This window comes from Suillus subalutaceus (genome assembly GCF_016647625.1).
Source record: "Suillus subalutaceus strain FC151 chromosome Unknown DFJ58scaffold_554, whole genome shotgun sequence".
Taxonomy (NCBI): domain Eukaryota; kingdom Fungi; phylum Basidiomycota; class Agaricomycetes; order Boletales; family Suillaceae; genus Suillus; species Suillus subalutaceus.
The window spans coordinates 1-13,530 of NW_024540803.1; the positions used below are offsets into that span (position 1 = coordinate 1).

Here is a 13,530-nt window from a genome sequence, read left to right on the forward strand (position 1 = left end):
GGTCTGGAAAAAACATCTGTATGTGGTGTTCGTACGCGCAACTTTCTGGATTGATATCTTGACAATGCCATAGACTCGGACGCGCTCGTCAAGCGATACTTCAAGTGCCACTGAATGCTTTATCGGAAGGACAAGCACGGTCCTATATCCTCGGCTGTTTGAACCTACTGCCTCAATGGACAAGTCTTCGCCCTTGTAGGTGACAAAGTTGTGTTGACATGGCTTCGAAGGTGTCGCAGCTTCATGCAGAAGGCAAATGGTTATGCCGTACGCACTCAGCGCTCAGCATTCGAGGATGGCATGGCACTTGATGACTACGGATACGCATCTGACAGCGATCTTGAAGATGAAGAGGTCAAAGCTAGTCAGACGCCTCCTTCTTTTAGCACTACAAGTAGATCGTCCATTCTCTCTTCCAAAATGCAATTTTCTCTGCTGCGAGCAACGCATCCCTTTGTGCTACATCTCGCATTGCAAGGAGTTCCGCCTCTTTCTCTACTAGCAGCGCTTGCGTGTCCGCTAAAATTTGTGTTACCGCTTTCTCTATAGACATTACTTACAACTAGTGGACATAAGATATTCAAAATACGCACCAGTGTCTTGTTCTGCCGCAATCAATGCCTTCCTCCTTGCCCTCCCCTGTCTCCTGAATTTCTTGTGAATATCCGACTTAGAAAGCCCTTTGTATCGAGTACATCAGCAGTCGACGGGGCGAAATATCCTTGTGACGCACCAGTGGCCTCTCGCAATATAGCCGAGCATGCATCGCGTTCTGCTCTCTGCTTGTTCCGTTTCATCGTGCCCGCCTGGTACCTAGCGAACACTATCGAGGATATTAGATAGAATGAAATATGCTGGTGCGACATACAGAGAGCCTGCCGTTCCGCTACGCGTGATTGAAGCCGCTTGTCTATCCTCGCTAGCCATTTCATACTATACACGGGCTCAGATAGTTCCTGGCAGTTGTCCTGCATTGCTAAAGTGTCGAAGAATGCACCGTGACTAGGGTCCCGGGAATTAGGGTATGGCGTCTGGTTGACAGGCTAATTAGCATGGCCCTCGCAGAGGGCCAAATTTACAGGTGTGAATGACACGAAATTCACACAAAATTTACTGACGGGAGTTCGGGGGCAGAGCCCCCGAAAGCTCCAGCTTTTTGACGCTAATTAGCGTTAATTTGCAGGTGAATTTCACCTAATTGACTGTAATTTACTCTACAGACTCCCATGTCTCCCACTCGTCATCCATTGGTGTCGTCGATGAAGTTGCAGTGTCAGACGTCAGCTTGGATGGAGGTCCGTGACTCGCGGAAGCGGTTGGCTCAAGCTGCACAGGCTGGTCTGAGAGAATATCGAGAAGGAATCCTGATGATAAGTTGATGTGATCACCAACATCAAACCTGTCACTTTTTTCTCCATCGAAGCTCACGTCATCACCATCATAAGGCCACTGTCCCTCACTGGTCTCGTCATCCGAGTCGTTTATTGCGACATCTCTTTTCATAGGTGGTCGGACAGGTGGTGGAACGACCGTTGGCTTCTCAGGTTGTTGGTCACCGAGGATGGTTGCATGCATATCGCGCCATTTGACCGAAGGAGCCGTTTTTGATGCCACTGACTGAATTAGATGTACATCAGTCTTTCAATAGTCCGAACGAGCAAAGGCAATTTACATCAGGTTTCCAGCGGTGCCACTGGCGAATTTGAATGGTTTCTTTTAATGTTGCGATGTCTTGTCGGCTCCGAGTAGGACTATTGAGCCACGTTATGGTCGACACAGTCCTCTCGTCAGCCATTGACACCGGTACCACAGAATATAACTTGATCGCGAGAGCCTGACACAAGAACAAGACTTTAGTGAATTGAACCAATCGCGTAAATGACTTTATCACCCCAAGAACCTGCGCGTTTTCATCTTTCTGGACAGCGAGCCACCAATCCCGAACATTCTCGTTTTTGCGAGGCTTGCGGTTGAAAGGATCTGCACCTTTGCTATACTCCTTGAGCTCGACCTTCAGTGACTGCAGAGCCTCTCGTGGCGTCAATCCAGCCAAGCGCGGATTTCTCTCCTTCATGAGTTTTGCAGCAACTTGGTTCGACCTTACCCCATCGTAAACATCACCGTATTCGTGCTTTAACATGCGCTGGAGACTCGTGCCAACTCTCTTGATAATCGCATCTTCGGGGGACACAACAGCATAGGTTCTATTAGATTTGCTTAATTGAATAGGCGGCAAGTCGAGAGGATTGATATTTTTGTAGATCTGCGCTGCTCTATATTCTTTGGAGATCCAACGAATTAGTATCAGCTCCAACGACCATACTACGGATCATCACTCACCTGGGTTCAAGAAGAATGCTGTGATATATGGATCATCTGGTGCGTCGTTGATCATCTGTTTGAACCGCGCATTAGTAATTGCACGGATGGCAGTTTTAGTCTCTTAGATCCCCATTCATCTTCAACTGCTTTGTTCCTTCCGTAACATATGCCTTATTGAATGGCACGACTGATTTTGAACTTGATGCAGCCTGCAACTCCATTCTCGCTTTCTTCATTGGCCGTTCTGTTACCTCCGACGCAAGAACATGTTCGTTAGAATCCGAGTCCAATGCTTCTTCTGCGACCTTTGCTTTCCCTCCTGTTGCCTGGGACGCCATATACTCTCTTGCTTCTTTCCGCCACTCTTTCGCCATGCTTGGACACTCAAGGGCAGCGTGCTTCATTATACGTTGTCGAGCTCTTGGCCATGCCCATGTCACATTACACACCCATGGCTAGCAATGCACCGCACAATTTTGGTACCAGTAGGATCGCTTGCCAGACGACAAGGCTTCGAAATCTTGCGAAGTAGTGGGTGCATCTTAGCACCACCTTTGCGAGCATCCTCGTCTTCATCAGCATCAAGGCACCGGTCATCATCGAAGGTTGACAGGACATGTGTATCGAGTTTCTGAACCTTCTTTCTTTTCTCGGGTTGATGATTATTGACATTGACTGGCTTGTGCTTCGTAGAATCTACTTCCACGTCGAAGACTGGCAACTATATACTAGTACGTCAATATTTTATTAGAAATAAGATAAAACTGACTCACAGTGTTGCCGGCTGCAAGAATGAGACCTCGCGCAGCTTCGAGAGTGTCATAGACCCACTTCTCTAAGAGAATGTCGCCTGGATATTTTTTGATCCAAGTTTCGAGAACATCCACAACAGCTTCTGTCTCTGGCCCTCGCTCCACGATTTTCAGGCCACCAGCACGCCTTCCAAACCTGACCTCTAGTTCTCGGTTGACAGCTGCAGCTTCTCCGATTTCTGCAGTCCAATCGGCGTCCAAGCTGAAGTCGGAAAAATTATACTTTGATTCCTTTGGGACGGGAATGTTGGATGGTAGCGCCTTGAGATACTGTCGCAGTTCAGCCAGTCGATCCTTGAGATTTGGCTCCATGTAAGCTGTAATGCTGTTGGAATTATTAAGGACTGATTTCAAGTTCCTAATTTTCACAATATTTCGGTCGTCATCGGCATAATGGTGTTCGACCAAATATAAACCTTATTTCAACTATGTAGATAAGAGCCACAATAAGCTATGCAAATCTTTCAAGCGTCTGAGCTCACCTGTGACTCCCACGTATATCTATATGAGTTGTCAGCTTTGGGTCCCATAGAATTCATTCGAATGAATTTCCTTAAATGGGTTAGTGATGTCCTATCTATATGAGTTGTCAGCTTTGGGTCCCATAGAATTCATTCGAATGAATTTCCTTAAATGGGTTAGTGATGTCCTGAAATGGTAGGAGAGGAATCAGGATTTTGGTTAGAGAGGAATGCCAAGTCAGGTCCCATGAGAAAAGACGGAATCTGGTGATGTAAGTGTCCCGAAACGGTTAGGTTCCTTGCCAAATATAGGCATATAGGACGGAAGGAAGAGGAAGGAAGAGGAATGGAAGAGGAATGTGGAATGTGGAATGTGGAATGGAGGAAGGGAGAGGAATATCGACACAGTGGTGGGAAGGTGGTGCCTAGTATTCCTCTTCCTTCCTCTGTATCAATATTCCTCTCCCTTCCTCCATTCCATATTCCACATTCCTCTTCCTTCCTCTTCCTTCCGTCCTATATGCCTATATTTGTACATGATATTCGTCTCCCTTCCTCCATTCCACATTCCTCTTCCTTCCTCTGTGCCTATATTTGGCTTAGGGGAAGGAAGAGGAATGTCTATATATGGAAGGCAAAAACGGAAATGAGAGGAATGTTCATGCACTGTGAAACCACGGTCAGTACCTTTAGTACGCCCAACGAAGTTATACATCTAGCGGCTGGCCTGCAATTTGCCAGGGTTAAGACTGTAGTTGGGACATTATGGAAGGTCAATGATAGCACTGCGCAGTGTTTAGTCGAGGCATTCTACAAAAGCTTGTGTGGGGATGGCACAATGAATTCCAAACGAGCTGCCCGAGTGCTGCACCAAGCAGTCCAGCGGTTGGCCTGCGACAGGGACATGCCTTTAGACTAGTGCATAGTGTTCATGCATATTGGTGTATGATCTCTGTGGAGCTCGAGCCTTGCTGACCAAACGCGTCGCGGATCCCTTGACAGATAGTGAGTGTGTAGATCTTCTGTAGAGCTCGAGCCTCACTGACCGAACGCATCGCTGATCCCTTGATAGTATGTGAGTGTGTTGATCCTCTGTGCTCAGGCCTCGCTGACAGAATGAATTGTTGATCCCTTGACAGAAAGTGTGTGTTGATCTTCTGTCGAACTCGGGCCTTGCTGATCCTTTGAAAGCCTGTGAGTGTGTCGATCCTCCTTCGAGCTCGAGCCATGCTGTGCTCTCGCTTTCTACTCTCACCCGCTTGTGGTATGCACAGATTTTGTAAATTCTAATTTTGTTCTTCAAGTTTGTATTCAAACTATTCTAAGCTGGTAAGCTCGACGCCTACCTCAATGCGAGCATTGAGACACTGGACGCTCGAACGGCTCAACTACGTGCTTCATGTTCTCACTACTTGCCACTACTCGTCGCTACCCATTATGTTCTCATTTACTTGTATTGGGCCGCGGCTCAGGCCGAGCCAGGCCAAAGCCAAGCCGCCATTGACGGCTTTGGCCTGGCCTGCAGTTCTTCAAAGCTGAAGCCGTCTGAAGCCAGGCCAAAGCCTCGGCTTTCAATCACTTATATGGTCATTTCAGAAATAGGTTTCAAACTTGTGAAAAAATCTCTTTTCATGGGCTGGTACATATCATGGAGGGTACTTCTAGGAATGATATGAGCCAACAATTAAAGAAATCGGCGGTTGGGTTGTGGAGATATGGCCAAAATACTGACTTTTTGGCCCCACCACCATATGTCACCAATATTGATCTCCAGGTGGTCCAGGATCATCACCAATCGATTCCTACACCTAAAAAACCCTAGGACAGGCCTTTACAGTATCGGTCTTAAGTTAAATTCAAGCACAGCAAAATATAGGAGGTAGGAGGGGGGAGGAGGACCTTGTATATCTCAAGAACGCGATTTTTTCTGGGAAATCTGGCTCGACCATCGTGTTCAGGTGGATCAAGAACCCCCAGGAAAAATGCTTTTGTAGCACTGGCAAGTCATGGGAAGTCTGTAAAAATCGATCTTTGTGGGGGGTATGAGGCAAACTGACATATTTCAATTCAAACAGGCTAGAAATAATCTGGGACCATCTCCAATCGATTCCTGTGATCATAAAACACTAGGAACATCCTTTGATATATCAGTATTCACATAATATGAAGATATATGAGATAGGAGGGGGAGGGGGACCTTGCATATCTCAAGAACATGATTTTTTCTGGCAAATCTGGCTTGACCATCATGTTCAGAGGGTTCAATAACCCCCAGGAAGGATGCTCCTGAAGGACTGACAAGTCATGGGAAGCCTAGAAAAATCGATCTTTGTGGGGGGGGCATCAGGCAAACTGACACATCACAATTCACATGGGCCCGGATGACTCTGAGACCATCTCCAATCACTTAATATGATACAAAAACACTAGGAACATCCTTTTATACATCAGTATCGACATGGAATCCTGCCTCTGGGCACAGTAGGTAGTAGGTAGGGGGAGGGGGTAGCATCACTCTGAAATATGATTTTTTCGGACCAAACCAGTGTTCCCATCAGATTCAGACGGCCAAATAACCCCAAAAACAAGTTCTATTTGAAGCCAAGCAAGTCATATGAAAGCTCAAAAAATCAATCATTGGGTGAGGCAGCATAACAGGGGTGACATTGCTTACATAAGCAAAAGCGGTCAACTTGACCATAGGTGGGCAACTTTGCAACAACATGACTTTGCCATATCAAATTGTTGCTCCTACTGGTCTATGGCTTCAGAAATAAGCCTGAGATCAAGCTATGCAAGTCATGCAAAGGCTGACAAAATTGACTTTGGGTGAGGGCCTCAGCACAACAGGACTTGATAACTCATGACTTTGGAACATGATTTTTTCGCACCAAACAAATGCTGCTATCAGATTCAGGAGGCTCAATAACTTCTAGAACAAGTCCTATCTTGAGCCAGGCAAGTCATGTGAAGGCTGAAAAAATCGATCTTAGAGGGTAAGGCAGCATGACAGGGGTGTTCAAATTTGAAACATGATTTTTACACATGAAATGGGCATGCCCACTCGATTTAGATGGTTCAATAACCTCAGGAACAAGTTCAAGATACAGTCATACATGTCATATGATGGCTGGAAAATCAATCTTAGAGAGGGAGGCAGCATATCAATGTTGGTTATTTGCTTCTAATAAGCCAACTTGCAAAATTTCAACAAGCATCTTCCAATTACAATATATAGCTTTCGTTTGATTGACGCTGATCATATGCACAAAAATGTGCTGTTTCATCGAATATTTCTTATGATAAGATGTGGCTTTATTATTGTGGCCTGATGTGACAATGATTATATAAGCAAAAATGCGGTCAACTTGAACCAAAAAATTCTCTTTCTTGCTTCTCCCTCCCTCACTCATGTATTTAATTGCTGTCCCTTTGTAAACTGTACATATTTTGTCTTTGTAGTTCTGGGGCCTTTTGTGGTTGGTGTTACCCTTTGTGAGGGTCAAACCATTGTTGATGGCACCACCTTTTTTCGCTTCTGGGGGCTTTTATGGCTGGTGCAACCCTTTGTGAGGGTCGAGTCATTGTTTATGACACCAACTGTTTTGATTCTATGGTTGGTGCAACCCTTTGTGAGGGTCTAGTCATTGTTTATGGCACCAACCATTTTGATTCTGGGGGCTTTATGGCTGGTGCAACCCTTTGTGAGGGTCTAGTCATTGTTTATGACACCACCTTTTTCCCTTCTGGGGGCTTTTATGGTTGGTGCAACCCTTTGTGAGGGCCAAGTCATTTTTTATGACACCAACTGTTTTGATTCTGGGGGCTTTATGGCTGGTGCAACCCTTTGTGAGGGTCTAGTCGTTGTTTATGACACCACCCCTTTCCCTTGTGGGGGCTTTATGGTTGGTGCAACCCTTTGTGAGGGTCGAGTCATTGTTTATGGCACCAACTGTTTTGATTCCGGGGGCTTTTGTGGTTGGTGTAACCCTTTGTGAGGGTCGAGCCATTGTTGATGGCACCAACTGTTTCAGATCCGGGGGAATCTTGGTTAGTGTGACCCTTTGTGAGAGTCAAACTACTGTCAGTACTAACAAATGTTGCTTCTGACGGCATTTTTGACTTTGTGCATTTATTCTTCGTGTCGCCCTGTATGATAGTCAAATCCCTGTTAATAGCACCTAATGTGACTAATAAATTTTCGCTTTTGAGGGCCTGTGTTGTTGTTGTCACCCTCTACGAAGATCAAGCCATTGCTGACAGTACTAATAATAATTTTCACTTCTGGGATGGTTTTCCGTTGATGTCACCCTGCATGAGTCTAATATTATCACCGATATGAACAACAAATTTCGCTTCTTGAAGTGTTCGAGGTAGAATGACCATCATACTTGTATGTTTGTCACTGGATTCTCTATACACCTGGGTGACTCAAACTTCAAGAAAGATGTCTGAAACCAGCATAAAATTCTGTCCTCGCACCCTATGTAAGTAGATGAGCCACTGGCTATGACACATAGATAAGTTTGTCTATTTATTGAACAAGTTAAAAACTATAGTGACTGCCAGTATATGCAAGCCAAGAATAATAGATGTGATGTAGGGAGTTGTGCCTACAGGCTCACACACCTGGTATCGTCAGGGCATTCAGACTGTCAAGTAACCTGGATTGCACATTCAGATCATGATTGATGACTTGGATGACATCAATAATAGATGGATGCACGTGTCTGGTGATGGAATGGACATTTGACAATGTCCTACCTGGTCCAATAAGATCACTAGATGTCTGAAGTCTGAGATCTACTTATATGGATCACATATTCAGGTGGGCCTCCTGTGAATATTTGTGGTCTGTGATTGACTACCAATAGCCAATTGATAGCATCATTGTTTCACGGCAGGAATTCCAGTATCATCAATTCTAGAGAAATGTGATGACTGTCCACCATCAGAGATACTATTTTTCATGCTCCACAGTATGTCACCTTCACCTTTCTCACATCTCACCTTCCGTTAGTAGGAACAGTGATGACATGTCTATGAAATAGAGCGACCTCCTCTTCTCACCTTTTATTTCTCACTCTATTTCTTGGCCAGACATATCATTAGGGTTCCCACTAACAGAAGGTGAGATGGGAGAAAGGTGAAAGTGGTGATCTCAGACCTTGAATCCACTTGTCTTGTTCATCACTGTTCCCACCAATAACAGGTGAAATGTGAGAATGGCAAAGGTAGTGAAAATGAAGGCAGAAGGAAGTGACATTGAGCCTTACAGGGTAGGGTAGTAGGAAAGAGAAAGAGGGTACGAGAAACTGAATGAGTGACAGTATGAATGGGTATGTGGTAAAGTCATGAAATTATACCCCGGAAGCTATTTGATGAGTGGAAGAAGCTATAACTAGAGGATGCTATGAAATAACTCACAAATGTTGCTTTTACTGACCAGTGGATTCAATGTTCTTGAACATTCATTTTCCATGATTAATAACTTGGACTACATCAATAATGGATGCATGCATGTGTCTGGTGATGAAACAGACATTTGACGGTGCCCTACCTGGTCCAATAAGACATCCTCCTCCTCTCTTTCTCTTTGTGTTCCAATGTCCTGAGAGCGACCAACGTAAGATCAGGTAACATCATAGTAAATATTGGCTATACAGTTAATTACAGTGTGTATGAATGCTCGAGTGTGCTGTATGATGCTTCACTTTCAAAAATCAAGTACTACGTGTCTACATCTATTCAGAATCGTGGAGCCTAGACAGAGGAAATGGTCTGCTCCGTCCGGAGGGACGTGGGGGAGGAGGGACCCTCTTGTGCTTGTTTGCCTTGGTTAGTATTTTGTGAAGGTCCCTGCGTTTCTGCCTGTCAGACCGCTTTCTGAGAGCTCCTAGAGCATCAAAGGGTGTGACATCCATTAGGTCTGCTGTAAAAATGCGTTTTCCCTTGATTATATTGACCGGGCGGCGTGCGATAGGTCCTCTCCGACTTTCACCAGCTCTCCCTAAGCATTCAATCTTGTAGAATGCCGGGTTAGTGATGAAGACAATGGCTGATTGTTTGACTCTCCATACAGCCGCAGCAGTGCTTGCAGGAAGACAGTGAATGTTTGAAAATATATCTGCAAGTCCATCCTGCAAGAACGCTCTCTCATCCTCGTCCATTCTTGTTAATAATCTGTGAAACTCTGCAATGTATCCTTCTCCAGTCCACAATGAAGACCACTGAGAGGATGCCTTCTTGAGCGATTTAGGATTGGGAAAGAAGGTGGACAATCGGTTTGCGAATGATTTTGACCTTGGGCCCATGCGTCCAGGGGTCACACCAGAATGGTCCTGGAGTCCGACATTACAGGCTTCGAAGGTCACAGCAGTCAGGGTGTCAGTGATGCTTGTTATCGTCCAACATTTCATGGCTTCCTGCAGTGATTCCGGGCATGGCCTAACTCCCTGGAAGATGTCATCTCTGAGCATGAGCCACAGGTGCCTGGTGCACATGACAAATAGTCGTCCCACAGACAGTTGCACGTGTGATAGTCTGGAAGGCCACACCCAAGGCTTCATAATGCTTGCTGGAGAGCTGGCTATGGCTGATTTCAGTCGAACCCATGAAGGCCTCCGACCAAGGGGAAACTCCTCGGATTCACGTTCTGCATCAGCTCTGGATATCTCTAGCCTCGCTGCTGTTCTAGCTCTCTGCACCTTCGTGTTTGCGCCCATGAGAGCAAGCACCGTGATGTCATCCTGCTGCTGGACATCATACAGGCAGGTATCGCTGGCGAGGTCGAATTCCTGCAGGAAGAACATTCCTGCAGTCTCTAGGACATTTCTATATTCCAAAAGGGCCAGAGATTCGCGTAGATGCGAGTCAAAAACAATTGGGGTGGAGGTTGTGGAACGGAGCATATAATTGAGGATGCTTGTGAGGACGCCGAGGTTTGGAGGATGTTTCCTCACTATGGCGATCTGAGTCCTTTGAATCTCACGCACACGTCTCGCCAGGAATCCAAACCACACCACCTCAGATGGGATCCATAGCACTGGGTCAGATCTCAGATACTCTTCTGCCTGAATCATAATCATTGACATTGAACCATTACACTCGAGTGAGGATCACTTACCGTCGATATTACACTACCAAGAATGAGTCTGGCGGCCTTCCCACTGGTCCTGTATTCATCTCGCACGCCATAGGTTTTTGCCTTTGGAACCAGTCAACACTCTTTCGATATTGAAGCATTCGGTCATGTAATTTGATGATGCTTTGTAGGTTATGGGCCCCTCCTAGGGTTGCCTAGGGTCCACTTTTGCCTCCCACGGTCCAAAAAGGGGGTTTAACGCCGCAACCACTATGCCTGGCCCTCTAGGACTGCCACCGCCAACACCACCATCATTCGACCCCTATGCCTGGCGCTCTAGGACTGCCGCCGCCGCACCACCATCATTCGACCCCCCTCTGTGCGCAGTGGCACTCTGAGACTGCCACCCATGCTACATCATCAATCAATCATCCACTATGCCTGGCGCTCTAGGACTGCCGCCGCTACACCACCATCATTCGACCCCCGGCACTCCACCACTCATCACCATTCGACCCCCCCCCCCCTCTAAGCTGGCCACTCACCACCATTTCTCACTATGCCTGGCGCTCTAGGACTGCCGCCGCCAACACCACCATCATTCGACCCCACTTCTCATCATACTTGCAAACCCCCTCCAAAAATGACCCTGCACACAGCGGCCATCCAGGAAGGCCACCATGCCCGCACCTTGGACTGCTGCCGCCGCACCACCATCATTCCCCCCCTCCCCCCCTCTAAGCTGGCCACTCACCACCATTTCTCACTATGCCTGGCGCTCTAGGACTGCCGCCGCCGCACCCACCATCATCCGCCTGGCACTCTAGGGACTGCCGCCGCTGCACCACCATCATTCGACCGCCGCCTGGCACTCTAGGACTGCCCCCACCACACCACCATCATTCAACCCCCACTCCACAATCTCTCCCTATGCACATTCTGAGAGTGCCACCCATGGTGTACATGCTAAACCCCACAACAGTTCCTCTACCAAAAATCACCCTGTGCACAGTGGCAGTCTGAGACTGCCACCAACGGACACCCTCCATTGTGAGAATCTGATCAACTTGCTACATCTGCTCACAACCACAGCAGTTCCTCCTATGAAAAATCACACTTTGCACACAGTGGCACTCTGAGACTGCCATACATGATAACCCCTCCATGCACCATTCTCTACTAGGACCCCCACACCACAGTGGCACTCTAGGACTGCCACCAAAACCCCCTCTAAAAATGACCCTGCGCACAGCGGCCATCCAGGAAGGCTGCCATGTGTCATCATTCTCATCATACACACAATCCACTGCATTTCTCTATCAAAAATTGACCCCACATGCGGTGGCACTCTAGGACTGCCACAAATATGTCGCTATTCTTGATATTGTATATACAAACAACATTTCTCTAATCAAAAAGTGGCACTCTAGGACTGCCACCATGCACCCTTCAAAACAAAATATGTCACCATTCTGGATATTGTATATGAGGTTGCGCACTTAACATTTCTCAATGAAAAATGGACCCCACACGCAGTGGCACTCTGAGACTGCCGCTATGCCCACACCTTTGGTTTTCATTTCGCATCATCCTATCTTTGCGCACCTTTGACATGCATCAGTAAACTACAATAGCCTCCTACAGCTCCTACAGAGTGCTACAGTGCTGACCCCACACGCAGTGTGGCACTCTGAGACTGCCACTATGCCTACACCTTTGACATACATCAGAAAACTACAATATCCTCCTACAGCTCCTACAGAGTGCTACAGTGCTTTAGCTTTGGTAAAATTGACTCCACATGCAGTGGCACTCTAGGACTGCCACTATGGCCCACACATCTTTGATTTTCAATTCACACCACCCACAACATTTCTCTATCAAAAAAAAAACCCCACACACAGTGGCACTCTAAGACTGCCACTATGCACACACTTTTGGTTTTTATTCACACCACCCTATCTTTGCGCACCTTTGACATATGTCACTCTTTTCAGAGTCATTTCATTCATATGACCCAAAGATCTCATTGTCAGCATATGTTCATGCTGTTTCATTTTCATTCACACACACCACATCATGATCTTCAAAGTCACAACCACACTTAAAATGACCTTATGCACAGCAGCACTCTAGGACTTCCACCATGCACATCTTACTAAATTGACCAGGCATGATGTTAATGAAATGACTTTTGACAATGTTCATGGTTGGGAATTAGTGACATATGCCCCAGATATGATGTACCAATGAGGCAGATGGACAAGTGACCCACACACAGTAGCAGTCTTAGAGTGCCACTATGCATTTCTCAATGAAAAATGGACCCCACATGCAGTGGCACTCTAAGACTGCCACTATGCCCACACCTTTGGTTTTCATTCATACCACCCTATCTTTGCGCACTTTTGACCATGTCAATGTCCTTTGAAATCACCCACCCTATCTTTGCGCACTTTGACATATGTCAAGGTCCGACTAGGTTCATGGAGATATACAGCAGAGCAACATTGAAAGTTTGTATTTAATGTCTTTGCATTATTGTCAACCATTGCATCTTGAATCTTGAATATCAAATTTGTGTGCATGCATATGCCACTGTACTGTACATCTTTAGCTTTGTGACAGGCTAATTGAATTAGATATCCTTCTTCATGGCTCTTCTGGAAAAACACCACATTCTCTTCTCTAGTCAATTTAATTAAGGACAAGTATTACTTGAAATCCATGGGGCTTTTTGGGGCTTTTCTGGGCATCCAGAAAATCAGGACATGAAGAGAACAATGGTTAGACTGCAGTGAAAAAATGTGGTCAATGAAGAACACAGGGTGAGGTTTAGGTGGCTCACATC

General features: G+C 46.2%; 2 protein-coding genes across 2 annotated transcripts; one reads left to right on the plus strand and one right to left on the minus strand.

Annotated features, from left to right (window-relative positions):
• Positions 1–388: 388 nt before the first annotated feature.
• Positions 389–3,446, minus strand: DFJ58DRAFT_918954 (uncharacterized protein; the record flags this gene model as incomplete). The annotated part of the gene is made up of 11 exons (XM_041395607.1): positions 389–543; positions 594–680; positions 734–823; positions 869–976; positions 1,119–1,162; positions 1,214–1,617; positions 1,673–2,280; positions 2,341–2,395; positions 2,574–2,742; positions 2,772–3,043; positions 3,096–3,446. 11 exons carry the CDS (start codon positions 3,444–3,446, stop codon positions 389–391), a joined length of 2,343 nt encoding a protein of 780 aa, XP_041234833.1.
• An 804-nt stretch (positions 3,447–4,250) lies between these two features.
• DFJ58DRAFT_672863 (uncharacterized protein) lies at positions 4,251–4,514 on the plus strand (the record flags this gene model as incomplete). The annotated part of the gene is made up of 1 exon (XM_041383039.1): positions 4,251–4,514. The coding sequence occupies one exon, from the start codon at positions 4,251–4,253 to the stop codon at positions 4,512–4,514; it is 264 nt and encodes an 87-aa protein (XP_041234834.1).
• Positions 4,515–13,530: the final 9,016 nt, after the last annotated feature.